The following is a 26,545-nucleotide window of genomic DNA, read 5'->3' on the forward strand; positions in this document are numbered from 1 at the left end:
AATTATAAAAGTATATTAGTGGGAAACTCTCATTAGGAAAGGAATTAATCGCAATCTTAGATAAATTGCAACGATAGAAAGAAAGAAATCGAATCGTTAACTAAAATTTTATGAATGGCATTCTTTGAAAAACTTTAATTCTATCTCTAATTATTTGTTCCGCAATCTATAAGATTAAAGACGTAATAAAGTTTGTCTATATTTATAATGAAAAAAAGATTAATCAGAAAAAGTTCACATTAAGGCAATAATAAATCATATAGAGAGAATAAAAATGAATCACTGCAACTGTGGATCTCAATTAACCGGAAGAAGGAGGAAGTCACCTTGCAGTGCAGCAGCCCAGAAATATTGCTGTTCATGAGTCTGGAAAGCTCTATTTCATCTATCCAACCTGCAAGATATTACCACCAACTTGCGTGCTCGAGTACTACTTTGAGTTTCGCTTCAGCAAGAGGATACTTGCTCTATAAAAAAATCTTTACGGTGATGATGAGAATCAATGAGTTCATCAGGTATTTTTTAAATCAAGTAATAAACTTAATAATTACAACAAGCCTTCATTATTTACTATAAAAATTAACGAACGAATACCTGTTATTACTGTTGCATCAGGTAATGTATTCATTCACACCAACCATCAATTTGTACGTTTATTATTCTAATAAATTAATCAGTGAGATATTTATTTCCTAGAAAATGGAGAATGATGTTGATCAAAATTCAGGGAATCGAAAAAATGATCTGCTGATGTACCGTTAGGTAAAGTGCTATAAAGATAAATGAGCACGCGTCGAAGTAACCACTTAATTATTCGTGTTCCTCTCATTAACGACTTTTTATTATCCTTGATTTCTTAATTGGACAATGCGATTATTACCCTAGATATATACGGATGTACAACTAATTAAATTAAATTATTCAACATAGAATAAAATTTTTTCAATTGTATTTTTCTTCAAAACAAATAAATATTCATGATACTTCAATTTTTAAATTCAAGTATCTTCCTCTGATAATAATTTAGCAGACTACACACTTCAGCAGTTGAAGAGATATAAATTAAAGCTGACTCTTCAATAATATTCTCAATTCAATTATAAAATTCATTTTTTTTTTCAATTCAATAATAAACAAGGAAAGAAATATTTTATTCTAGGAAATTAATTTTGTTATAAGTATTGACATTATGATTAATGAATTCAATAAGGTATAATTTAATTTGCCAATCATAAATCCTTCATCTAGAATTATTTACTATGATTCATTTGTTATCTTGGATTTTATTGCAAGACTTAATATAAAAATTCATATTTCCGTAGTTTCACGCGGTCATGTGATAGAAATACTACAAGTCAAGTATACTTTAAAGATAACATTCAAACGTCTCCAATTCATCAAGCCATTATCACACTTGGGGATAACTAATATAACATGGAGGAAAAATTTTCCACAGTAAAGAGACCGCCTACGTCTATGTAGAACTATAATATATAAAGTGAACTAATTTTTAATAAAGTGTTATCAAGGATTCCTTTATTGCTAATGCCGATCAAGTCACGAGTACCAGTCGATGTTGGGCATGGGGTCATGTAATCAGTAAAAAAGCATGCAAAACATAAATATCGCTGATTAATGATACACGTGGGTGTGGATTAAACACATGATTTTTAGCTGATAATCAAATAAAATTGTTAGAAAAAGTTCATTAAGGTTGTGAGCTGTCAAAAGTTAATTCAATCTATAATCTGATATTTATGGAAAAGTGAAAAGGTTTAAGGATTAATTATTACTCGATTTTTGATGTAATAAAAAAATGATTAATTATCCATGGAAAAGTAATTAAGTAGTTTTATAAAATTAAATAACACTAAATAGTTCGATATCTATTTAAATTAAGGTTATTATAATTAAAGTCATAACACATCCTATATCTAAAATCTGTAAGTAATCAATTACAATGAATTTTGAAATAAAATTAATCAATATTACCAAATTATTGATCACTTTTGAAATATTATTCGAAAGTAAACTTGTAGAGAGTTGATTTAACTTTATTAGGAATTCCTTATCTATAATAGTCTATACCTGTGCTGATTCTGGTGACTTATTGAACAGGATTATGGTCTCATTTTATAACTACTACAAATAAAGTTCCCTCAATAAGAATTTATTATTAGCCTACAAAAAATCTGTTATGAGTAAGTGATAAAAGTATTTAACATGATAGAACAGCCATATTATATTTAGTTTCTACATTATGTATAAAAGCTGATAGAAGAACAGAATACTTATTTCGTATTTCTGACATTCAACAATAAAATTTTATGAGCTAAATATTTTTTTACTCCGTTTAGTTAGACTACTTTTCTGTGTTTGTCTACTTGGATAGTTGTGCTCCAAAAATTGATATTCAATTTTCATGGAATTTTCTTTCATATGTAGATATGTTATCAGATAGATGTGAAGTTATGTTTGATTAAAATTGGGTAAGTAGTTTCCAAGTTATAATCGTATCATAAAGTCATCCGTACATAAAATTATTATATTCCCACGTGAGTAAAGTCGCAGGCAAGAATAATCAAATTTCAATATCTAGGAAATTTTACGCAATAAAATAATTTTAATAGCAGGATTGAATTTAATACACTTGAATTTACGAGAATAAATAAATCAAAAAGATAATTTTGTTTTTCTACAAGTATCAAGACTGTTATTTTTATTGTTTTTATATTAATTAAAAAAAAAAAAAGTTTAAAAGAAAACCTCTAATTTATTTATAAAAAATCGAATCATTGTTAATGAATTTTATTTCTTCATAATAAAAATTCGTCTACCTATAAAACATAGATCAAAACAACCGATTTTTTAAACAATATTTTAAGATGTGATTGGTTAAAAGATTTGTCAGTAAAAGCGAACAATCAGAGCATATCCGTAAGGAAAAAACGTTCTCTTTCGAGGTATATTTTACTAAGGACAAAAATCAAGAGCAATCACTGAAGCGTGAAATTCTGTTGTTGACTCTAAATAAGCTTCTCTTTACCACAAAAATGTACGCAGTACAGTCAGTAGTAGGTTTAAAAAATAATATTTAATTCCAAGTCTAAATTTAACAATAACAAAGTTTAATTTACTTCTTGTATTGTTTGCTTAATGAGTAAAGTACAAAACAGTTTGGATAGTGGTAACACCCGTGAAAGTAAAAGTTTTCGAGTGCCTTATTATACACCACAATGTACACATACATATATACAAAACCAGGTAATTACTTCTGTTAAAAGACAAATAGCAAGTTGACTGGTGCTCACAACTTTTTACGTATACCTAGACTAATATCTGCCAAGCCAGTGAGAAACAAGAAAATGAATTAACACGACAGAGCCTGGTGTCCTTCAAAGTGTTCCAAGAAGTCTTTCCAGGATCTTAAGATAGATTGGACTATTATTACGAAGATGATGAAGAAGAAAATTGATGTCCTTTGATGACACATTGATGATTATATCTTACAGTGTAAACGAAGTCATCATTATTTGTTACTTTGTAAAAACTATTAAGAATTTTTTGATTATTTAGAAGAAATAATATACTCTTGTGTTCTCAATTTGCTATATGATAGATAGAAAATAAATTCAATGAAATAAGTAGTCATTTCAGTTGATTCAATCGTTACTAAGTAATGTCAAAAGAATAAGAAACCTCTCTCACGTATATTTTACTTGCAAATTAGAAGCCACATAAAGCTTAGAGAGCAATAAAGACGTTTAAATGGTTCAAAATCAATCATAATTTATCCTGTCATGGATTTAAATGACAAAAAGGAGAAAAATATTAGAGAAAAGAGTAAAAAGTATGCCAAACAAACCACCAAAGTGAATACAGTTTGAATAGATTTTTTCAAGTCACTTAGACAAAATATATTTACTTCTAAAAAATGGTCAAGAAAGTCTGCTGTCATTCTAACAGTGATGATACTGCGGTCGTTAGTCTTTTCAAAGAGCTTTCGAGAAACCACGTAAACATTTACAATGGTTACTGAATACAAAAGAAAAAGTGTAACTTTCATTACATTTCTTTTTGGTCCATACAATGAGTGTGAAATTGATAATTTATTTGAAATTTTTGAGAGAAAAAAAAATAAATAGAAAAAAGTCCAATAGATTCCTACTGCTATAATATAGTAGTTACTAAGTAATTGGACAAGTTTAAAATTCAATCCTATGTTGTTGATAAGTGCACATGCGTTCAAGCCATCAAGTTTCTCCGGTGAAATGCAAACTATTGTTATCCTCATGCATGCGGTCTGAAAGTAACGGTGAAACCCGGCTGTCCACGACGATAAACAGTTCGCGTATTAGTACGTAAACTAAAGTCGGAGATAATGGAAATGAGAAAATGAGAATGACAAATGACAGTTTTGCGACTGTGCAATTACAAAAGTAAACATTACTGACAACACACTTTTCTTCTTTCTTTATTATTTAACAGCTATATCACATTTCGCAGTCATTCCAAGAACTGATTCAATTAAAATCCAATTAGGTATATTATTTAAACATTAAATTAATATTACATTATTATTAAAAAATGAAAAAATTAAAATTTTCAAGTACACAGCAATTTTCATATCTTTCATATAACTTAAGAATATTCAATTAGAAAATATTATTATAACTTAACAGCAAAAATGATGAAATCAGTAATTACAATATTGCTATAATAATTATTTATGTAACATTGTAGAGCTATACATAGTAACATATTGTTTGAGCTCCAATTCCACGAACAGATGATAATTTGCTGCCATGAAAAATGAATTGCATAAACAAAAATATAAAATAATAATAATAAAAAGATCAATTATATTTTGAAATACAGAGTCTACACATAGACGTGTAATTTTCACCGAGACAAAGTACGTCTGGTTGTTCGAGCACTTCAGACAAAGAGGAGTCCCCTTAGGATAATGTCCTCGGCTGCCGTTACAAAGCGTGTCTACGTGCGGAACGCATTTCATGACTTGTCTGCCCTATACCGTAGTTGGAGTAGCTACCATTGGAATCAAGCTCATAGCCTAAGTAAAAGAGGCAAAGATACGAGAAACAAGTCTCAATGTCAAGTGTCCATATATACTCACTAAAACAATGGAAATTCACCTACGTAACTTACAATCGTCTTTTTTAGTATGATGGATCCTTTTACAGTCCAGTGAATTGTCGTAAAAGGATTTATTGCGAATATTATACACATTTTGAACAATTCACCGAAACTTACGTAAGCTTTGCCTACGAAATACTCTTTTTTATCTCTAACATCTAGATGATTTTACTTTCTCAGCACTCGGAGGTTATTACTACACATTTTTTTGTTGCTCAGAAATTATGAATTAGAATCCATAAACGCACATGAGTCAGATATAGTTAAACTTTAATCTAGAAGAAAACCACATACTGCTAGTAAAAAGTAACAGTATGAATTTCTCGTAATTATATTAATGAAAGCTAAACCACTATATGGTGTCTGAACGTACATGTAAACCCAGAAAGTAAAGATGGAGTAAATTATCAGTCACTCATCGATATAATTGTGGGTTATCACAAATAAACAATACATACATGGTGAATTTTCTGCAGTAATTATACTTACAGTACGTAATTTGCTTTCTACTGCTGAACATGCTTGTCTGACTATCTTTTCTGAATGTGAACACGTGTCATATATACATGACCACTTATAGAAATAATTATTTTACGCGTCTTTAGTGGTTAACATATGTTTAGATGGATGTATGAATATTTTAAAACCAATGAACTAGATCTGATAATTAATTTCCAACCTTGATCAACTCCTGGTCTTTCACTTAGCATGATGAATCATCGATTATCAACTTGTTAGAAAAAATACCAATTTTTCAGCGATTACTAATAATTATAAGACAGTTTAATTAATTATTTGCAAAGAAAAGAAAGCTTTTTCAACGGTCAGTGTATTTAATTGAAATAAATTAGAAAATATATGCTATACTGCTGTCTATGATGCAACAAGTAATTTTAATAAACTGACATAATGCTTTTTATAATTATTAGAAGATAAAAAAAAGCCTGGAAATAACAAAAATATTTTTCCAATTTATTTCTAAACCAAGAATGAAGTCATTTCCGTTCGGATTTCCTCATTAGTAATTATATGAACGCGTGCTCGACCTGCCGCATCCACTAATTCCATTGTAAATTCCTTCAAACATTAATTATTAGTCAAAATAATTTTTTCCGCAGTTCATATAAATAGACATAATTAGTTAGATTATTCCGATAATTAATCTCTTAGACATCTCCAAAAAACATTACATCATTCTTTCAGAGTTCTTGTTCCTCATTCCTCAAGGAAATATGCTACAATCGAACCTCTAAGAAGGTGAGAAGAGGAAAAGATTTATGGACTAAAGGAATTAAAGTATAGCTTCCGTATCTCTTTTTCTTTTTGTTAATCTTGGGAAGAAATTAATAGGAAGAAGAATCTATTATCTATTATAAATTTTCACAACAGTAGCAATTACTGCAGCACACATGAGCCACATTACGAAAGCCTGTATTTTCGCCTCTTTGACCAATTTAATTATTACACCGTCATTAATTTCTAGACAATTGTAAGTAATCAATGAGTAAAAAATATTGCGAAATGATTTCGAAAATTTATCCTTTTTATTTTTTCTACTAAAAATCTTTGTAATGATATGAAGACATCATTTGATCATTAATTTTCTCTGAGATGTTTACATTATTAAAATTCTAGCTGAACTAAATGACTAATTCATTTACTTTCATTATCTTTAATATATGGGTGGTTCATCATCTAAGTGAAGAAATGGCTTCCTTACTGTACGCCTCATGGCAACATCATACAATTGTCGTTCTTCATTCCTTCGGTGACGCATCAGAGCATCTGTTTCCCCAAATTCACTGATTATTCCACTTTCACTGCTACTCTCGCTCCTATTTGAAATGTAAATATTTAATGCTCGTCCCAGAAGCCTTTTCTTTGTTAAATATCAATAGAATATATTGAACTATAACTCCATATATAATGTACATTCATGACAGGAAGCACTTTTATTTCCTATTTTTTTTTTCTCGTTACCTTTATCTCAATTCTTTATGTAATTTTTATAATAAAACGAAAACCTACTTCATAAAGATTCTATCTTTAGTTGAAACCGTTGCTCATTAGTCCCGTCAAAATACCGGAAAATTCGCACATCATGGTAACCGGTTTGTTCAAAGTTATAACATCTTGTATCAAGTGTTAAAAGTCAGTTCGGAAATTACCAGGTTTTTGAATTACCTTCAAAATATTAATGAAATACATGCAATTAAATACTAAAGTAGATGATAATTAAATTCAAGTATTTTTTAGTTGGAATACATTAAACTACTGATACAAATCACAAGCTTAAAGAAAATAATAATTAATGAGACCTTGGATTGTTCTGTGACTTGTATTGACCTTTCATTGACAACCAAACTTATCAAAATACAATTAAATCGATGACTTAATGAGCAATAGACCGAAAATATAATTAAATATCGATTCGTGATTAGATACTTCTAAAGCCGTAAAAGAGTTCATTTGAATCAGTGAAATTTAATTTGAACAAAAATAAATAGATTAAAAATAAAAAGTTTATACTGATTTATCTTAACTGATAAAAACTGTGCCGCAATAATTTTCAAAGCGGCGACTTTTATTCATAGGACTTTTGCTTTCTAGAATAATTAGTTAAGGCTTGAGTGCGTACTCGCGTGCAACGAGCCAAAGAATAAGTGCGTGCTCCTCCATACATTAAGATAATTCTTAGATATTTATAAATAACAGAATTAAATTCATGATATTTTTAAAAATCACGCAGAGTCAATAATAGATTCAAAACCACAAGCAGAAGATTTACAAACACTAGAGAGGTGTCTATCTAGTCGATCATCATTGCCATCCGTGACGAAATTCGTTGTAGCAGAAAAAAAAATTGAGAAATATTATAACTATATTTTATACTACTATCATTTTAATCAACTGAATTTATTATCATTATTTAGCATTATGTTTATTCTGTCATAACAGAAATATACATTTATGTTTTTAGGCCGAAAAAATTGTCTTGTGAAAAGAGACAAAAGGTGAGAAAAAATCCAATTCTTTTACCCAGTCTAACTGATGATGTTTATGGAGTACATTGAGAAACATAATAATCGGTTTGCGTGATCCACGTTAAAAGAGCAACTAAGGAATGAAAGACAATAGACAACTCATAGTTGACTCTATACACGTAAAAATCACTTTAAATGCTGCAACAAATCGATGCATTTATACACATTTAAAAAGTTCATAACGTAATCCAATCACGATTGAGTTATAGACAACCCCTTTTTTGAAATTAAAAAAAAATAAACAACTTTTCTCTCATAAACTACATATCTTACTAATCTCCTTGCCATTAACTTTTCTCTGCTTACTTGAAGCTTGAGGCAATTATACGATTTATAAGAATAATTATTGTAAATTGGCAACTTATATAAATCAGAGACAGATGAAACTGATAAAAGTATGTAAGGAAAGTATCGGATTGCAGCGTTTCTATTCGCTGACTTTGCCTAATTTTTCTTGGGTACGCCCGATCGAAAGGTCACGGAAGACTTTATCGGCACGCCACAGTCATTTCGTACCCACGAACAACGTGAACGCGGACGAGGCAAAATCAGGTAAAGGCCTATCTACCTACGACCCCTTAACGAAATCAAATAAACCCCAATCCATATCTCGTACCAGGTACTAGACTAGCTGTTATGCATTCAATGCATCCAAGTGTCATTTTCACTGACACAAAAAAATTCTAGATTAATTAACAATTAGGTTTCAGTTGAGGCATTGGAGTATTCATAAAAAGAAAAACAAAAGATTGTGGAATAAAAAAAATTTGGTAGGATGTTCAAACAATTCGGTAATGAAGTGTAGATGATTTATGGTTAATGTAGACCAATTGCGAGCGCTATATGTGGTTATCGCATGTAGACACGTCGTGCAATCCGTACCTGAATAAATACTGGTGAGTCACGATCGAACGTTACAACCTCAGGGCATTGCACGTGTATATACGTACTCTCCTGAACAACCCAAGCAACGGAGTTACGTCGTTTTTTTTTCTCTACATACACTCAAACAACTGCACTTCTTCAAATTAAATTTATGTTGCATTACAGTGACATATACATAAAACAAATTGTAAATATACCTGAAAATTGCAATGTATTAATCATGTAAAAAACACTACGTATCCTGTGAACATATCCTACAGCCTTATTCCACTCCAATCTCAACATAAATCCAATCCTTACACAAACTTATAATCAATTATTTTTTGTAATATCTCAAAACACACATATTATTCTGAAACTGAGGTATTACTTTTATATAGAAGCGGCAATTCTTCGATCAATACATCAGTTAAAAAACATAATCATCATAATTCATAATAAAACAGTATATGAGTCACGTTCGGTGGGCAAGCGCGTGACGTTGTCGGGTATCACATATAATACACTTTGAGAAATAAAACGCAATGTACAAGACACTAGATCCGGGGTACCGTAAGCATGTGTTCCATGGGAAGAATGACCGCGAAAGTAACGCTCGAGCACCCTAGTTTTACTCCATCTAATTTGGAATTCATGTAAATTACTAGTGGAAATTTTGTATCAATTATTGATGATCACGATGATGACCTATACCATACACATACGATATTAAAGAACAATCGTTCGTATGTAGTAACCTGAAAATGATTTGAATCGAATTGTCGTGCGTATCACCGCATAGAGCGAATGTAAACCAACCGCAAAGTGATACCGTTACTAATTTTTTTTAGCTTATATTCTACGCGATTAGAACTTACTCTGATACTAACCACATTGACTATTTTCTCAATATGTCTAGACAACATTTACTTGTATGACGAGAAGGTGAAAAAGAATGAAAGGAGGAGAAATACTAGAAGAAAAGCAAAAGAGGAAAAAGAAAAGCAAGGAAAAGCTAAAAAGACTGAAAAGGAAATCAAATATTCACAGATAAATCCATAGGAAGTAACTTTTTCAACAGAAATTACCTCTTTTGAAAATTTGTCACAAGTTGGAATACCATTCATCATTAAGTGCATTCAACTCTAAAGTATTTTATCTAATATTTATTTCAATAATACTCCTAGTTTCAATCATTAATTTTTATGTCAAAAATCGATGACATCATACCCTCATATCCAAGCATATTCCCTTCATTCTTGTGAGTTCATTATTGAATTATTTCAATTTAAATAAATTAAAATTTAAATGACTATGGTAACTCCAATTATTGATTACCTTGGATTATAGGAACATGAATTTAAAAAAAAAAACTTCAAATAGTTATCCATTGTTTACTATTCTAAAAAAAGTAACTTCAGTAATTGAAGCAAGCTTCAAGAGGATTTTACACAATCACAAGTAACGTTTACATGAATATAGTCTGTAGATTTCAACAGGCATAGCTATTTCAAAAATCGTCGAGAAGGTTTAAAAATAAATTCGAGAACGTCCGGTTCTTGCAGAAACTAGATCAAACCTGGCATTTCCTATAGCTATTTAACTTCTAAATATTAAGCAGTGCACGCGTATACATAATGTACGGGTGTTTAGAAATGTACATTTGTAATTTTGGAACTGTTTAGTCATGAATGCACATGGCATCCGGCGAGGGCCTATATTGATTATAATCAACTCACCCAGATGATGGAATACCACCAATCCTAAATGTTCCAACGGAATTGTTTGGTAAGAATAAAGGAACTCTTCTGGGTTCAAGAATTATCCTTTCACTACTCTCAGCTCTAAAAAAACATTTTCATTAAGATAAAAATTTTTTTTGATATCCAGAAGTTGATTAATGGATTCTCATATTTGATACTTTTTTCTCATTATTGATCATCAATGTCATTTATGATTAAGTATAAAATGATAAACATGTTTAGTCACGTGTAGATACGTTGGGCTAACTGTCATAATTAATCTTGTGGGTTGATTATTGAATTAGTAATCGATTGGTTGTGACAAGTTCACAGCTAGTGCAAATAATCTGGCTGGAAGCTTGTGGTACTAGATTTAATCAGGTGAATACCAAATAAAAGGCACACATGAGGTGCTTCTAGGTTTTGTTATCCGTTAAACACAAAGAGGGTTGCTACGCATCTACATGATCGATCTTTCACGTTCGCTGGCCGAGTTAAGTTAACTTTCGAGCAAACACGTCAACATTCACGTCTGTCCACAGTCGAGTAATCGATGAACCTCTGGATAGTATGATAGAAGGTATAGAATGGTATTGAACAGTCTATATGTTTGTATTCTAGTTTACTTATCAATCAAACTGAGTCAAAGTTTGAGCGGATATTGACTGCAGTCCTTGACATACCCCATTGGAACGTATAATGTTGCTACAAACTCCATAGAATTTCCAGCAACTATAACAGCTGCATCTTCATTCCTTATAGTTGACATAGTTAAAGCATCCATGCTTGTATTGACACTATGAGAAATCATCAATGGAGTTGTACTTATGGATGGGAAAAAAATAGTTGAGAGGTTTGTATCACGCTGTTCAGCCCTGTCAGTTTCTAGTGATGTATCATCTAGGAGTATAATCATTTTACTAAGATAAAAAAATTCATTTTTAATTCAATCATTCAAATAATTCCCAGAGGCATTTCAGTAATCAATCAAATTTTAATCAAATAAAATTGCAAACAAAAAAATTCAAAACATGTTTGTTTATTACAGATATTTTTAGATAGTTATGCAAGTTACAACATGACTGTTTTGAAATCAACTTCAGAAATATTTTATTTTTTGACAATGTTAATCTAATATTAAGTGAAGTAATTATTCATTTTATTGAATTAACAATTTAATCAGTCACTGGTGCAGTCTGGGACAATTCGAATCGAATGAATATTTTATTACGAATTATTAATGAAGTCACTGTTGGCAAATATGGTTTCCAACATTTTCAATTCATATATCAATATCATATCACATATAAAAGATCATTTGTAAGTGGATGTATGACTCACAAAATTATATGTATTCACTGTTATTTGATGTATAAATAAATTGAAAAAATAGAATATGTAGATTATGCAAAAGATAGAACTTTTACATCATGTGAGCATGACAAACATTAATAATCCAGAGTAAAAAAGAACAAAATATATTAGAATGTCAATGTACTTGTCACAGGTCTAAATGTTGACGTTGATGGAAGGTCAGCTGTGTGATATTCGTATAAGTTTGGTGGACGAATTGATATTTCAAAATAATTAGAAGAGCTTGAACTTGAAGTATCTAGAGAAAGGAATGAAACATATTTCCATTTCAATATCTCAGCTTGATAATAAAAAAATGTAAAATTAAAATAAAAACAATATAAATACACAAACTATTTGGTCAAATATTAACTGAAATGATGAAATTTCCTGGTAGAAAAAACAATTTCATAACATTAGTTTATCATTCGATAATAATGTAGTGTTTGGTTACTTCTCCTTCGAGACGTATTCTTCACATCAAAATGAAAAATCACTCGGACTTTTCAAGGTAATTGGGGTTAGGAAATTACCTATAATACACTCTAGATCATTATTCAGCGCCTCATAATAGGGATCACTAGAATCAGCTACTGTTTCATCAGATGTTGAACCCACGATTTGTTCCTGTCCATCAATTTTAATTGCTTCAATTTTTTCTTCACTTAAATTTACGTTGTTCAGATTTTTCAATCCTATCAAACGTTTTAAATGATTCCTGATGTTTGGCAAACTAGATCTGATCTATCATAATTCCATTTAATAAACTAATTTATTCTAAATAAATTAATTAGAAAATGAATTAAAATATGACCAACCCTTTCACCTAAATTCTTGATAACTGAAATTCTGTTGATGTTTTCATGTGGAATATTTGCATTAGATGGATTATTTGGCAATGAAGAAGATCCAGGTATTGAATCATTGTTGAAATGCTCCAAAAGATTATTTGACATTGTATCATTTTAATTTATATGATTCATTTTGATTTTATTTATACTAGAAAATTTTCCAAACCTTTTAACTTTTACTCCGAAAATAAAATGTTTCACTTGACAGCCAAATTCACTTTGTTATACTTTCTTGTTTATTTTTTCAAGTTCAATGACTATAGACACACATCACTTCAAACAAATTTCATAAATATGATTTTTATGAGGATGACGGAATAAAGAAACCTTTGGAATTTATTTATAAAAATCTATTTATGTGTTAATTTATAAATCAAGTAGAAAATGAAATGATTGAAAATATCATTGATTATCATAATTAAAAGCATTATTAAAAGAAATCTTTATTTAATGTTAATCACAAAGGTTTTTTAAATTTCAAAATATCCTTTTGTTATACACCCTCGATGATTTCATCAATAATAAGCATACGCACGCGTAGCCTGTAGAAAACGGATCGACAAGAAGGAATCATACGACGAAAACAATAGGTGTAGAAAAATAGGAAGGTCGTAAGGCACGCTAACTTTCTAATCATTCAATAGGATCAATAAGTCAAGGATGTAGTACTTACCGGATATGCGTATGGTGTGCAAGGTACAAAAAATTCCCTGTTCATAATACGAAAAAAAAGGGATGTTTATGAAGTCCAGCTGATAGCTCTCAATGTGTAGAAATGTCAAAATGCCGGTGGTGCCATCTTGCGCTGTCGAGAAGGTCGTCAAGCTGTCACGAGGACGTATTTTCGACACTTTAATAATGACATCGCTGATGTCTTGCATTCATTAATTTCTTTTCGGACTAATATTCAAGATATTCTTTTAGCAAATGATATAACACATTAAGGCAATCGTCTAAATGGTTTTAAACTATTCGTGATTGTGAACAATTGATGTCAAACAATGCTCCAAAGCACTAACACTACCATTTCACACACTCCTTGTCACACAATTCGTCTGTAAAAACCTCATCGCGGAGTCTAGAGGTTTACGAATAAATTATTGACTATTTTTACTCTGCACCGGCCATGAAACCGGTTCCCACCGTTCAGGGTGACATTTTAATAAAAAAAGATACATAATATTGCAGATTGGCGCAACTCTTACGCCATTTTCACTTTGTCTCTTTACACCTGACTCATCTGCACTCATAAATCACACACCTATCGCGTCTACTGACAAAAGTCTACTGCCGTCGATTGCTGAAACTCTTCCATAACTTACTGATGCGCGCGTTTGCAGTGGCTGAAATTGAAACTATCTAGTCAATAGTCGATAAAAATAAAATCTTTCTTACCGATAATAGATTTCTGTCTGAAAATATTCAAATAAATAAAATTGATTCTACAAATTTGAATATAATACTTTTATTGACTATCGTTTTTCTCTTGCAATTTATTTTGCATTAATTTCGTATAGTCGCCCTTGATGAATATAAAACGATGAATTTATTTTGCATGGAATCGTTGATGAGATTGATTCAAAGGGAATTCCTGGAGGCGTATTATAATAAATCACTATTGATTATTCCCAACAATTTAGCTCAATAAACAATTCACCATTTTTTTTACTAAATAGTTTGACTTTTTAGACTGGTTTATAGTTATCTATAAAAAAGGTGAGGTTGTTTTAGAGTCGATTTTTATTGCTAACAAATTCAAATTACATTGCTAAATAATTTTTAACATGCAATGAATATTTGCATGTTATACTTACCCACCGGATAATATTGTTTTCTTTTTTCCTTGGTACATCGATCACAGCAACTCGAGTTTTTACAGTCTAAATTATTTCTCAGACGTCGAGTGTTTGCTGTTGGATGTTTTCTGATTTTTGGTTCAATAATAATATCTTTAGGGAGTATTATGTTGTCCCAAGGAATTTCAATGTCCTCTCGATCACATGTTTCTGCCTGCGGCACATCTTTAATTCTTGTTGGTGTTTCTAAAGTAAAATCTTCCCAAGGAATCTCGAGAGATGAATCACAAGTTTTTAAATTTTGACGTTGTTGTCTTTGAAATTTGACGACCATGTCGTCTATAATGATGTCACTCCAAGGGAGTTCTATTTTATCCGACGGTTTTTTTTGTTCCTTATTTTTATCATCAGTTCCAATTACTGTTTCATTATTTTGCCCATTTTGGATATCTACTTCTTGTCGAATTTCTAATTTTTTATGCGGTAAAGCAATGTCTCCCCAGGGAAGTTCAAAATTCGAATCACATTCAATTGAGGCTTCTGAATATTCTTTTTGAAGATCGATCATGTAAGGTTCACAAGAAATTTCATCTCCTGGATTATGTACAAAATTTTGTCTTTTTTTCTGAACTTTTTCACGTTTTTCTCTCAACATTCTTTCTTTTTCCTCTCGATAATATTGAAATCGAGGTTGATTAACGCTCAATTTCAGTGGCTTTCCAATTACGTAATACATGATTTCAACAAAAAATTTGATTAAAAAATTACCCACAATGAAATAGATGATTTTAAAAATTTTTATTTCATTTTTTTAATGAGAAAATTAATTTAATGAAAAATTTTTTGCATCGCTTTGAAGATATCTGCTTTAATTTTTGTTACTAAATTCATAATTATGTTAATTCAGTTTACTGACACAAATGATGAATTCAAAATTCTCATAATATCCCGCCGTAGACATGTCATCTACCAGTTATCTGTAGAAAACTGTCAAAAAAGCGCGAGTTGTCGATAACAAAGAATTTGTTGGAAAGAAAATCGAATATTCACTAGAAAAGTGAAGAAAATATAATTAAATAAAACGAATATTGTATTAGAATTGACGACAAAAAATTATAACGTCGATTTGGAATATCAACGGTAAATATAGAACATTATTTAATTAAATTAATGAGTATAAAAGATTTTTTTATAAACTACAATCTGAGTCACGCAGTAGGACGACGTTTAGAAGGTAGCCATCTTGCAATCCCTAATCAAAGATCTTTGGCTAGCGGGTTTCGTTGTCTGGTTTTTCGGCCAGTTAATATCAACACACAGTTCATCAGATGGCTTTAAAACGAATTAATAAGGTACGTTAAAGTTTCATGGTGTTGATAAAATATAAGGATAAACAATCATGGATAAAGAGTGTACAAAATCTGGACGTACGCCCCTAACGATTGAAGTAGAGAAGCAATGTAAGCCAGCATTGAAGATCGTGGTGGCTCTGAACGTCCTTTTTGCCATATACCGCTTGTTGTGCTTGGATATTGACGAATTTATATTTTTATTTTTAACTTTATATAAAGTAATCGGAGGATTCTTTTAAAAATACACCGGTGTTGATTACATAGGTGACAGTGAAAATATTATCAAATTTGGAGTGGCTTTCCAATAAATTGCCGGAAGTAACGTAAAACCGCACTTTACACATATATCTATATATACACATGAGATCTATAGATAACTTAGAATTTACTGAAATTTTAATAGTGAAATTGTTAACGCGGTGTCCAATTGTTATTTAAAAAGTTCCATAAAAATTGTGATAGGTATTCCATTCCAAAATTGATAAAACTTTACACTATCTATTGTCTATCAGGTTAGAATTAGTCACTCGATCTGATGTTTCATTAATGCAGTCATGCACTGTCATTCGTTTATTGTGTAATGAGTAATATGAATTAATATTGATATCCTAAATGTTTAATTGACGTCATTTGTATACATAAGAATCGTGCCAAATTATGAGCCGAGAAAAAATTTATCATCGCTTAATTGAACTTTAATAAGTTATTCTTATACGCAGAAAGCGCATTACACATTTTTAACTTCTGCTTTGTGGTAAACATCGATATATAGACACGAACTATATATAAGTAATTCATATCAACTTCAACATAACAAAATACTGCGTATTAATGTCACTTTATCATCATCTTTTCATTGTTTCGTAAATAAAATATTTCACATTTTTATTGTTGCAGGAACTTCAAGATCTTGGAAGAGATCCACCTGCACAATGCTCAGCTGGTCCCGTAGGAGAAGATTGTAAGTTTATTTTTCATTTTCTTGCATTTATTATTTATTAAATCTTCTAGAAGATATAAGAAATTATTAAAATGTAAAAACTTATTCGCTCGTTAAAAAAAAATCAGAAATTTTCTTGGATTTTATTCGAGAATTTATTTTAATTCTTGCACTTAACCTTTTACAGTATTCCACTGGCAAGCCACTATAATGGGACCAGTAAGTATAATATTTTGTTTTATTCATGTAACATTTTTATATCTGATATTATAGTTGATTGATTTATCGATTGAAATATATTAATAAATAAATTTTATTTCTAGCCTGACAGTCCATACCAAGGAGGCGTTTTTTTCCTTACAATCCACTTTCCCACAGATTATCCCTTTAAACCACCTAAAGTAAGTAAAAATTATTTTCTCATTTAATGTTACTTACAATTTTAAATATTCTTATACAACTAATGTTTTACTCCATTTGTAATTGATAGGTAGCATTCACGACCAGAATTTATCACCCTAATATAAACAGTAATGGAAGTATTTGTCTGGATATATTGAGATCACAGTGGTCTCCAGCACTCACTATTTCAAAAGGTAGCTATAATTGATACTTAAGTAAAATTATATCAGAGATAGAATGGCAGGAATAAAGCTGATAATCAATGTGATGTGCTTTCAGTGTTACTATCAATATGCTCTCTCCTATGTGATCCAAATCCAGATGACCCGTTAGTACCGGAAATAGCAAGGATATACAAAACCGACAGGGAGAAGTACAACGAATTGGCACGTGAATGGACGCGCAAGTATGCCATGTGATGCGTCAGTTTCTGTTGACTTCAACATCTAAACACCACCAACGAGCAGCCCCAGCCTAATGCCACTTATCGTTCAGCACCGATTCAAACTAGCAATTGCTCGTCCGATTTTAAAGTTGTGCCGCAGTTGAGGCTCGCAGGAGCGCTCAGGTCATACGTGATTCAACGCCAAAAGATTCTAGTTCCTGGGTAGCCTGCGAGTTTTAAGACGGCGACACGAAGGCTACTGAGGCAATTTTAAAGGTGGTCACACAATATTATTCATCTAAATCGACAAAAAAAAAAGAATGTCCGCTTTGATTTTCATAAACAATAAAGAAATTAAATTTAAAAAACAAAATAGGAGAGTGAAAGTAGGATTTGTATTTGAACTTAATAGTTTAATTTTCAATGATTGTGCTTATAATATTGTAATATCGTAAACCTACTTTCTCAGTGAAAAAAAAAACCAAACTTCGTACTGACATCACACCGGTTGTTAGTTTTTATGCAACTGAGCGATCTTTGCCCGTCCCTTGAAACAATGCGGTCACTTTTTTGTAAGACTGGGCTCTATATAAATATTTCTGAAACTATACCTATTCAGTTTTGTTTGATTATTAAAATTCCTTACCTGTTTTATAACAATTTTCATAAAGTACTATTGATATTCATAGCTCGGTTTGACGGTGTGTGAAATAATTTAATTGTTAATTTAATGTTTTTTCGGCTGAACGGCAAATGTGACTCAGGCTTATTGGCTTACACTAATTATAAATATTATCAGTTATATTTAAATTAAGAAATTGTCGAAATTAAATGTTTAATCACTTAAATAAATCTGCTTTGCGTTACTGAAACTACAGTTAGTTAATCTATTGTACTTTTCCCATTTCAACAATAAAGCTTGCCTCAAGGCCACTGCCATAAGTCAATAATTTGCCGCTCATCCACTTATTTAATGGCATTCATTTAAATACTTCATTGTCTAATATATGGATATTCTTTTTATTCTCAAGGGGCCTTTTATAGTTCTCTCGTTGCCTCGATAATCTCCTTCTCTCTTATAATAATTTAAAAAAAAAGTATTTATTTTACTACGAATGTTATGTTGTATATTACTGGACAATAATCTGAATAGCATAGCAAAATTTTTTTTTTTAATCCAATTCTCACTGAATGAATCAATATTTGATGGAAATATTCTTTAATTTATTATAACAGAGAAAGAGAATTTGAATGAGCTCAATTTATTAGAAAAAAAAATAATTACGCATTATAATTTCAATTGTTAAATGTTAAACTCCCACGCAATGCTAGAACTTTCGAATTAAATAAATGATTGTGATGAGATTGCACACTTTGATGGCTCTAGCAGCGTTTATCTTTTGATTTTATTTAACAAAAATAAATTTTAATCGTGATACGCCATGATTGTGGATCTCTTAATTAGAGAGTAAGATAATTTACAAGAATGGAACGTGTGTCAAAGTGAATGTAAAAGTTTTGTAAAGCACATATAACCAATTCCATCGGTGCTTTAATAATTAACAAAAAAAAAGCCTGTGGATTATTGAAAATAAAAAAAAAATTGTAAACGTAGAAAAGAATTTAGTTATCCACGTTGTAATGGGTGGTTCATCGATGCCAATCATGTTTTAGATGAACATTTATCATTGTAAACACGATAAAGAAATAAAAGGAAGCGCGGCACGATAGGTATTTAAATTGATTAAAAAAATACAAATTATTCCGGATAACCATTGTTCACAGTTATTAGAAACAAGATGCGGTTCAAGTGTAATTATTATTTTTAACGCAATCATGAACATTTTTAATAACTTATCTTGTGTACATTTTAGCATTAGCCCTTTATATAATAAAGTCCACATAACAATAACAACGTGCTAAAGATTATATTATATTTCCATTAATATTAATTATAAAAATTAATTAAATTAAATACAATAATTCTTATTTTACGTAAGTTTTCTTAGGACATAGGTGTTCTTCTGTTTCACAATACCTAACTGCTAAACTTGCTCGATGAAAACTCACTAAAAAGATTTTTGTGTCTCAGAGCCATCAGAGAGAGTGTCCGCAGGTGACGCAAGAGGTAAACGAGAGGCCCCTTCCTCAGTGTTTTCTTGCGAATCGGCACGCGAGGTGGACGGATAGGATGGAGTTAATGTACTTTGGAGTTCTTACGTTGTGTAGAATCCAGTCCATTGGCGTCGTTCATAAGCATTGGGTTCGTATAGAACCTCAGTACTTACAGTCGTTTGGCCTCGCTCCTTTCTCATGATATGAAAGCCGCTGGACCAGACTTGTTTCACACTTGATCAATTCTTCAGGATACAGCCCTTGAACCTTAATCTTCATTCCCAAGGTAAGTCTATTGTTTTCAATTTCATTTTATTAACCTCTTTGTAAATCCTTTTAACACAATTATACATTTTTTATTTCATGCATTTCATGAAACTGCTGACGTAAATAACTTCTTATGAGAAATTTAAATGTCAATTAAACTTGAAATTCAAAAAAATTCATTGTCATCAATGATTAAAACATTTTTAAATTTAAAATTTAGTCAAATACTGTGGTCTAAGATATTTCTGTTTTCTGATAAACCGTTTGATTATATAAAAATAAGATGAAGTAACAGAATGGAAGATCATTCAAATTTTATTCAAACTGTTACTTTCATTTCAAAATCTTAAGAAATATCTTCATAGTTGATTGAAAATGCATTTCTCGTAACTTTCACATAAACTAGACTCAACAGAATGTGTAGTGTTATACGCTTTGGAGAGAGTGAAAATAAAGAAGTCAACATCTTGATGGAGATCAACAGGCTATCTCATTTTGAAAATTTTTTTCTCTGCTACTGTTAAGTTAACAAAATAATTGTAAATTATAACTTACTATCATGCCTAATTGTATAGTTGTTAAATATTGTATTAATTTTATTTGGTGATTTGTTTATGATGAGCATAACTATTATTCTGATCCACAAAGAGAAAGTTTATCTTCATCACTAATAATTAAAAATTAAAATATATCTCCGTTTCTGAATGTTAGTGGTTTATTCTACAAAATACTTATCTACCACATCATTATAAAACTAAAACTGGTTAAAATAGTTGGTAGTTGTTAGATAATTCATCTTTAATAAGTATTGCCGTTATAAGCCGTGAATAATTATTTATTTTATTTTGTTTTAGACATAAACTATTAACAAGCCTTTCAATGATGAAACTATTAGCAGCTGTAGAGGAGGTCAGTGATGAAGAGACAAAGAAACTTAATAATACTCAAACAATTATAGCAAATGAAAATCATAATACGACATCAACAAGTACAGAAGAAGTTAAAAAACCATGTCTGAAAAAGGTTAGTATACAATATAACATTTTTTAGTTATTTCTTTTATTACAAAAAGTTTTTTCCATACGAATAAGCTTGCGGACACGCATCTAGTATTTTCCGGGTTACGACAATAATTTCAGTAATTTTCTGCAGATTTCTAATACTTACTCTCTAAAGTTATTATTATTTATGAATAAAATTCCACGAATTATGTTTTTGCTATTGAAAGCATTAGTTTAAATTAAGGATAATCCAATTCTCAATTAAAATAGTAAAATGTCATGATTGTGGTGATGACGGTAAATAATTTTATCGCAAAGTGAACCGAAAAAACTGGTGATTTTAAAAATCCACAATATGGGACTTGACATAGTGAGATGAAAAGCAGGTTCCGTTGCGACCTACTTGCCGCTTTCCTATCTCATCATGGCATAGAATATTTCTCCTTTTACCTTCTTCTTTCAACTGAAGACTCTGCAAAAGTTTAATCATCGTAAATAACTATGTTGTTAAATTAATGGCTTTTCTTTCTTTCTCACTGTACATCAACTTTTAAACTGATAAAATTAATTTAAAAAATGAGGCGCTTATTATAATGCATTATTTAGCTTGTTTACTAGTTGTATATAAGGAAGTATTTAGGATCGCTCTCATTCTTGATAAAAAAAAATGTATACAGAATTTAATTATTCGAGTGAACTATTTTAGATCATTAAAAAGTTTAAATGAATCTAAAGAAAGTATTCTACATAACGTTATTTTATCGAATAAGTATTGATCAATTGGTAACAAATTCTTTGTCGTAATGCCGTGAATATGCACAACTTTATCAAGTTATAATCAAGGGTCAACGTGATACGTTATGTAAATGCAGTCATTGACTATTCGATTTCCTCCTCATGTCTCACGTGCATACAAACAATTTTCCATGAAATACATGAGTATAATAGATACTTAAAAAAGTTAATACTCCAGATGATTTTTTTGAGCAATTGTACCCACAAGTAATTGCGAAAATTTCTGTTGTCCTTAGCGTCCGGAAGTCTTTAGATCGCTTTCAATTGCTCAGGATTAAAGATGAAAAGGAGAAGAATGGCCTACTTATCCCTGTAAAATCCAATGAACCTGTGGCCTCGTTAGATTTGAATGAATTAATATATTGATATTAATTTCAGTTAACTTAGTTAACATATTTTTCTTATTCTATTTGCAATATCAGTAGTGTTATCAGTACATTAATGGTGATTAAAATTCAAATTTTTCTGGAGGTCAAATTATGTTGACTTGAATTGTAATTAAAATTTTATTGTTTCCCAGGATTATGATTTTAAATTTGATTTTTTACAATTTGTAATTTCTTAATAACTAACAATAATATTTCTCGGAATATTTCAGGTAGCACACGTGAGGCCAAAAAATCCAGCAGGTTCACCGTTCAAAGGTGAAATTACACCTGAAGATGAGGAAAAAATGAGGCGGCTATTACCTATTGAAGAAGCTCCAGAATATTTAACACACAATCCTTATATTTTACATGGATATCGTGGATATTTAACTACAAAGCTGTGTCTTGAAAGGTTTAAAAAATTTATCATAGTATTAAATAAGATTATAGAGATTGCATTAAAATTATTTCAATATTTTTCAGTGTATTTTGGTGGACGAATGAAACAATCAACATATGGAGTCACGTATTTGGATGGATGCTTTTTCTCGGACTTACACTATACGATCTGTGTTTATTGAATATTCATGCTCCATTTGGCGATAAAGTGATAGTAGCACTTTTGCTTATTTGCTTTCAGGTAGACAAAAAAATAATACAAAAAATAAAATAATTTTTTGTTTATTCTGTCAATTTTTTTATACGTATAAAATTGATTCATTAGTTGAAATTATTTGTTATATCACTGATACTCCAAAATGGTAATAACCAAGACAATTTTCTCTGTCTGGTTGATCAATCATAAGACTAATGAAATAAAACTCATTTAACTTAGTAAAATAATTAATAAAAATTTCATAAACATATTCCAGGCATGTATGATACTCTCATCCGTATATCACACGTTCTCTTGTCGAAGTGAAAAAGATTACTGGTGTTTTTTATGTTATGATTTATTCGGAATTGCATTAAGTTTACTGGCAATCTACATGTCTGGGGTTTATTATGCCTTTTGGTGCCACAAGGTAAAGTCAAATATATTTTTATATATTTAATCTTTAGTGATTAATGGAATAAATAACAATGATAACAATACTATTTCAGGAGCTTCAACAATTTTATTTAATTACCGTACTGCTGATATTTGTAATCGCTATGATACTGCAGATTCCAAGTCTTGAGGTGAATGGTAATATAAAACTGATAGTTTTTGTTGCTTGGGCAGCATACGGTGTTTTGCCGACTCTACATTGGGGTATCGCCATGGGAGGAATGGAGAATCCTATGGTACAGATGCTTATACCAAGAGTTTTAGGAATGTACATCATCAGCGGTTGTGCATTTGCCATATACATGAGTAAAATACCTGAACGATTTTATCCAGGTAGTTAATCTTCAATAATTTCAATAGATATCTTTCAGTGATAAGAAAAAATTATTTAAATAATTTTTTTATTAATATATAAGGAGCTATGGATTATATCGGATCATCCCACCAATGGTGGCATGCATTAGTGGTTCTTGCTTTGTATTACTGGCACAATACCGGCATGCTTTACGTGGAATATCGAATGAACCATGGATGTCCTACAAATATGAAGTTGTGATAAGTAGAAATGAATGACTTTATGGGTAAAGTTAATTTTATACACTATAGTTATTTAACTGTATATTCGAAATCATTGTTATCAGACTTTATATTGAATCTACTGCATTTGTACAAAGTATATAGATAATAATTAGTTATTAAAGGGTCACACCTTGCTTTAATATAAATTACTTCAAGATTGACAGAATATATAAGTTATAGTAGTTGAAAAGTAGATCGACCATTTTTTGTAAGTAATGAAATATTTTCAAATACTGCTCATTACATATTTTTATTATACTGTGTATATATTGCTACCTCAAATTTCTAAAATTCCATCAGAATATATTTGACTGTTACCAATAGCCATACACTTGATTTTTATATTTCATCAAGAGCTCATGCTCCCATGACATTGTTTATAAAAGTGAATTATTTATTTTTATTATTTTGTTAATAATAATAGTAACAATAATTATATCTTTTGAAGGTAGTATACCGATAAGCTACAGAGTTCCATCGAATCGATTGCATCATTATAAGGCTTTTACTTCTGATGTTCAGATTGATATCGAAAGATGGAGTTTTTGTTTCTTTCATAGACTTTTTAAATTTATAAAAATAATAATCTATTTAATTATTATTAGTTAAAGATAAATTTATTGTTCATTATATAATAAACATTATAAAAATTTATTTGTTCTTTTTCTAAGTAATAGTGTCTTGCAAAGAGAATGAGACTAAAGTGATTGCATGTTTATTGCTAATTAATGATTAACTAAATTAATTATTAAAATAGTTTTTGTTTATTTTTTTAAAAAAGATTTGTTTTAACCAATGAGGTGGAAGTTCTTTTATTGTGATTCTTCATTCACTTCTTCAGAGACTGTATAAATATGACCCTATTTTTTATTCTTGTGTTTTTTTCTTTCTTTGCTGGTGCAGACTCATCCATTCATTCATTCGCTCACTCATCATCATATTACTTATAAGCATCCTTATACTCGCCGTAATTCACATTTTGCTCTCTTATCCAAGCCCACTTAATAGAGTTAAAGACTATAATACCTTTATAAAGTGTGCAGAAAAGCATTTATGAATAATTACTTCCTCAATTTATGAGAAAAACAAACTAGTAAATTGAATGAGAGTCTTTAAACCTCAGTTAAAAAGTGATTGAACTTATAAGAACTAATGTTTTGCCACTTTAGTATTGCAAATAAAATGAGTTAATTTTTTAATACCACAAAACTAAACAAGTTTTTTTTTGTTAAATTCTTTCTAAAAAATATTTGTACTTCCAATGAGATAAAAAATGTAAAAGATTATTTTAAAAGGATCATAATAAAAAAAATTTTTTTTTTAAATTGAATTGGAGAAATACTTGTCGAAATTTTGGCTTCCTATCTCGTCATTTTATTATTGGTAGCGCGTGCGCAAATCGACTCAATAAACACCTAAAAAAGCTTGAGTAAACTCTAGACTGGACTCTGGATTACTTTCTGCTATACTTACTTTTATTTTCTAGATACAATACCTTCCTGTTAGTGGATTGTCTTTTTACAAATATTTTTACGGAAGGATATTTTCTACCTTGTCCTCAATAAACGTTGCATTGATAATTATAAAAATTTAAATGTTCTAAAGTAAAGTCCTATGACAATAAATTAAGATTCTTAGAGCATATTCATCTATTTATCATTATTTATTCATGCTACATAACAATGTTTTTTAGAGTGATCTGATTAAACATTGTTTGTAATCAGTAATAGCTGTAACAAAGCACTCATCATCACGTACAGTTGAAATGCCACGTATGTAAACGTATTTTTTTAATAATGTGTATGTTCACTAGAAAAACAGCAAGTAGACTATCATTGGAGTTACAACAGTAAACACGAGTAATACATACGTTCTCTCATTCCAGCTATCTTTACAATAATCTCGTATCACGTACAAGTGTTATCAGTAGGCAAACAACCCTCCCGGGGAACCCACGTGCCCATACCATCATTTCTACTCAAGATTTATCTTCTATTGAATGTATTGCATGCACAATATGTGCGAATAGAAATATGATTTTTTTCTTTGTACTTTGATCAATGGCATATGGTATGAATGTTATTCACTTGACTTTCATGAGTTATTTAATTACCAGATTGGTAGAAAAAGGTATTCCAGGTATTATTATATAAGGTAAAGTACTTAATGCTAAAGGGCAAAAGTGAAGTCAGGAAATCTCGTTATATTAGCTCAATTTTCTCATCTCCTGGTCTCTCGGCCACTTACACTTTACCTAATTGTGAAAATCCCATGGCTTGGAAATCGGTTTGAGGACACTTTTCCTCTGCCTGAACGACCCCTTTAAATATATATCTAGTTCAGGGGTGGCATCGTTTTCCCTCGAAAGCAAGCTTCTGGAACCCAACTAACAACCCTTCTCGTTCAAGACCATTCTCTTCCCTCAGTGTTTCCAGTGAATTAGACTCACTAGCAAAGGAATCGCTCGCCTCTTTGGCTCACCT

General features: G+C 30.4%; 5 protein-coding genes across 6 annotated transcripts in view; 2 read left to right on the forward strand and 3 right to left on the reverse strand.

Annotated features, from left to right (window-relative positions):
- Positions 1-14,406, reverse strand: part of LOC118073834 (uncharacterized) — a 55,813-nt gene extending 41,407 nt beyond the window's left edge. Inside the window, 1 exon segment of the mRNA XM_035094564.1 lies at positions 13,685-14,406. Coding sequence (XP_034950455.1) covers positions 13,685-13,729 — 45 coding nt within the window. The 5' untranslated portion in view covers positions 13,730-14,406.
- On the reverse strand, positions 6,399-13,275 carry LOC118073830 (uncharacterized). Its single transcript, XM_035094558.1, has 6 exons — positions 12,979-13,275; positions 12,694-12,904; positions 12,306-12,419; positions 11,491-11,707; positions 10,805-10,909; positions 6,399-6,992 (listed from the first exon to the last, which is right to left on the reverse strand). Exons 1-6 carry the CDS (start codon positions 13,114-13,116, stop codon positions 6,830-6,832), a joined length of 948 nt encoding a protein of 315 aa, XP_034950449.1. The 5' UTR covers positions 13,117-13,275; the 3' UTR covers positions 6,399-6,829.
- An 87-nt stretch (positions 14,407-14,493) lies between the features above and the next one.
- Positions 14,494-15,805, reverse strand: LOC118073832 (uncharacterized). 2 transcript variants are annotated; one of them, XM_035094560.1, is made up of 2 exons: positions 14,830-15,805; positions 14,494-14,716 (listed from the first exon to the last, which is right to left on the reverse strand). In XM_035094560.1, the coding sequence occupies exons 1-2, from the start codon at positions 15,541-15,543 to the stop codon at positions 14,648-14,650; spliced, it is 783 nt and encodes a 260-aa protein (XP_034950451.1). In that variant the 5' UTR covers positions 15,544-15,805; the 3' UTR covers positions 14,494-14,647. The 2 variants fall into 2 exon arrangements, with proteins under 2 accessions (XP_034950451.1, XP_034950452.1); XM_035094561.1 differs by having other exon boundaries at positions 14,826-15,805.
- Positions 15,806-16,026: 221 nt separating this feature from the next.
- eff (ubiquitin-conjugating enzyme E2 eff) lies at positions 16,027-19,801 on the forward strand. The gene is made up of 6 exons (XM_035094562.1): positions 16,027-16,159; positions 17,057-17,120; positions 17,287-17,318; positions 17,423-17,500; positions 17,590-17,695; positions 17,781-19,801. Exons 1-6 carry the CDS (start codon positions 16,136-16,138, stop codon positions 17,918-17,920), a joined length of 444 nt encoding a protein of 147 aa, XP_034950453.1. The 5' UTR covers positions 16,027-16,135; the 3' UTR covers positions 17,921-19,801.
- A 161-nt stretch (positions 19,802-19,962) lies between these two features.
- On the forward strand, positions 19,963-24,658 carry LOC118073829 (progestin and adipoQ receptor family member 3). Its single transcript, XM_035094557.1, has 7 exons — positions 19,963-20,287; positions 21,123-21,291; positions 22,663-22,844; positions 22,916-23,072; positions 23,305-23,457; positions 23,537-23,816; positions 23,900-24,658. Exons 2-7 carry the CDS (start codon positions 21,148-21,150, stop codon positions 24,037-24,039), a joined length of 1,056 nt encoding a protein of 351 aa, XP_034950448.1. The 5' UTR covers positions 19,963-20,287; positions 21,123-21,147; the 3' UTR covers positions 24,040-24,658.
- The last annotated feature ends 1,887 nt before the right edge of the window (positions 24,659-26,545 follow it).

The sequence above is a fragment of the Chelonus insularis genome, unplaced genomic scaffold, assembly GCF_013357705.1.
Source record: "Chelonus insularis isolate UGA/USDA-ARS -01 unplaced genomic scaffold, ASM1335770v1 scaffold_714_pilon, whole genome shotgun sequence".
In the NCBI taxonomy this organism is placed as follows: Eukaryota; Metazoa; Arthropoda; class Insecta; order Hymenoptera; family Braconidae; genus Chelonus; species Chelonus insularis.

Bases quoted from the DNA above. Each gene is read 5' to 3' on its own strand.
- LOC118073830 (XM_035094558.1), bottom strand. From the start codon at position 13,116: ATGTCAAATAATCTTTTGGAGCATTTCAACAATGATTCAATACCTGGA. The intron at 10,910-11,490 runs GTATGTCAAGGA...ATGTTTTTTTAG, and splicing joins ACATTATACGTTCCAATGGG to AGCTGAGAGTAGTGAAAGGA. The intron at 6,993-10,804 runs GTGAGTTGATTA...CATTTCAAATAG, and splicing joins GGTGGTATTCCATCATCTGG to GAGCGAGAGTAGCAGTGAAA.
- LOC118073832 (XM_035094560.1), bottom strand. From the start codon at position 15,543: ATGTATTACGTAATTGGAAAGCCACTGAAATTGAGCGTTAATCAACCT. The intron at 14,717-14,829 runs GTGGGTAAGTAT...CCTTTTTTATAG, and splicing joins AAAGAAAACAATATTATCCG to ATAACTATAAACCAGTCTAA.
- eff (XM_035094562.1), top strand. From the start codon at position 16,136: ATGGCTTTAAAACGAATTAATAAG. The intron at 17,121-17,286 runs GTAAGTTTATTT...AACCTTTTACAG, and splicing joins TGGTCCCGTAGGAGAAGATT to TATTCCACTGGCAAGCCACT. The intron at 17,696-17,780 runs GTAGCTATAATT...ATGTGCTTTCAG, and splicing joins AGCACTCACTATTTCAAAAG to TGTTACTATCAATATGCTCT.
- LOC118073829 (XM_035094557.1), top strand. From the start codon at position 21,148: ATGATGAAACTATTAGCAGCTGTAGAGGAGGTCAGTGATGAAGAGACA. The intron at 22,845-22,915 runs GTTTAAAAAATT...AATATTTTTCAG, and splicing joins ACAAAGCTGTGTCTTGAAAG to TGTATTTTGGTGGACGAATG. The intron at 23,073-23,304 runs GTAGACAAAAAA...AACATATTCCAG, and splicing joins TTTTGCTTATTTGCTTTCAG to GCATGTATGATACTCTCATC.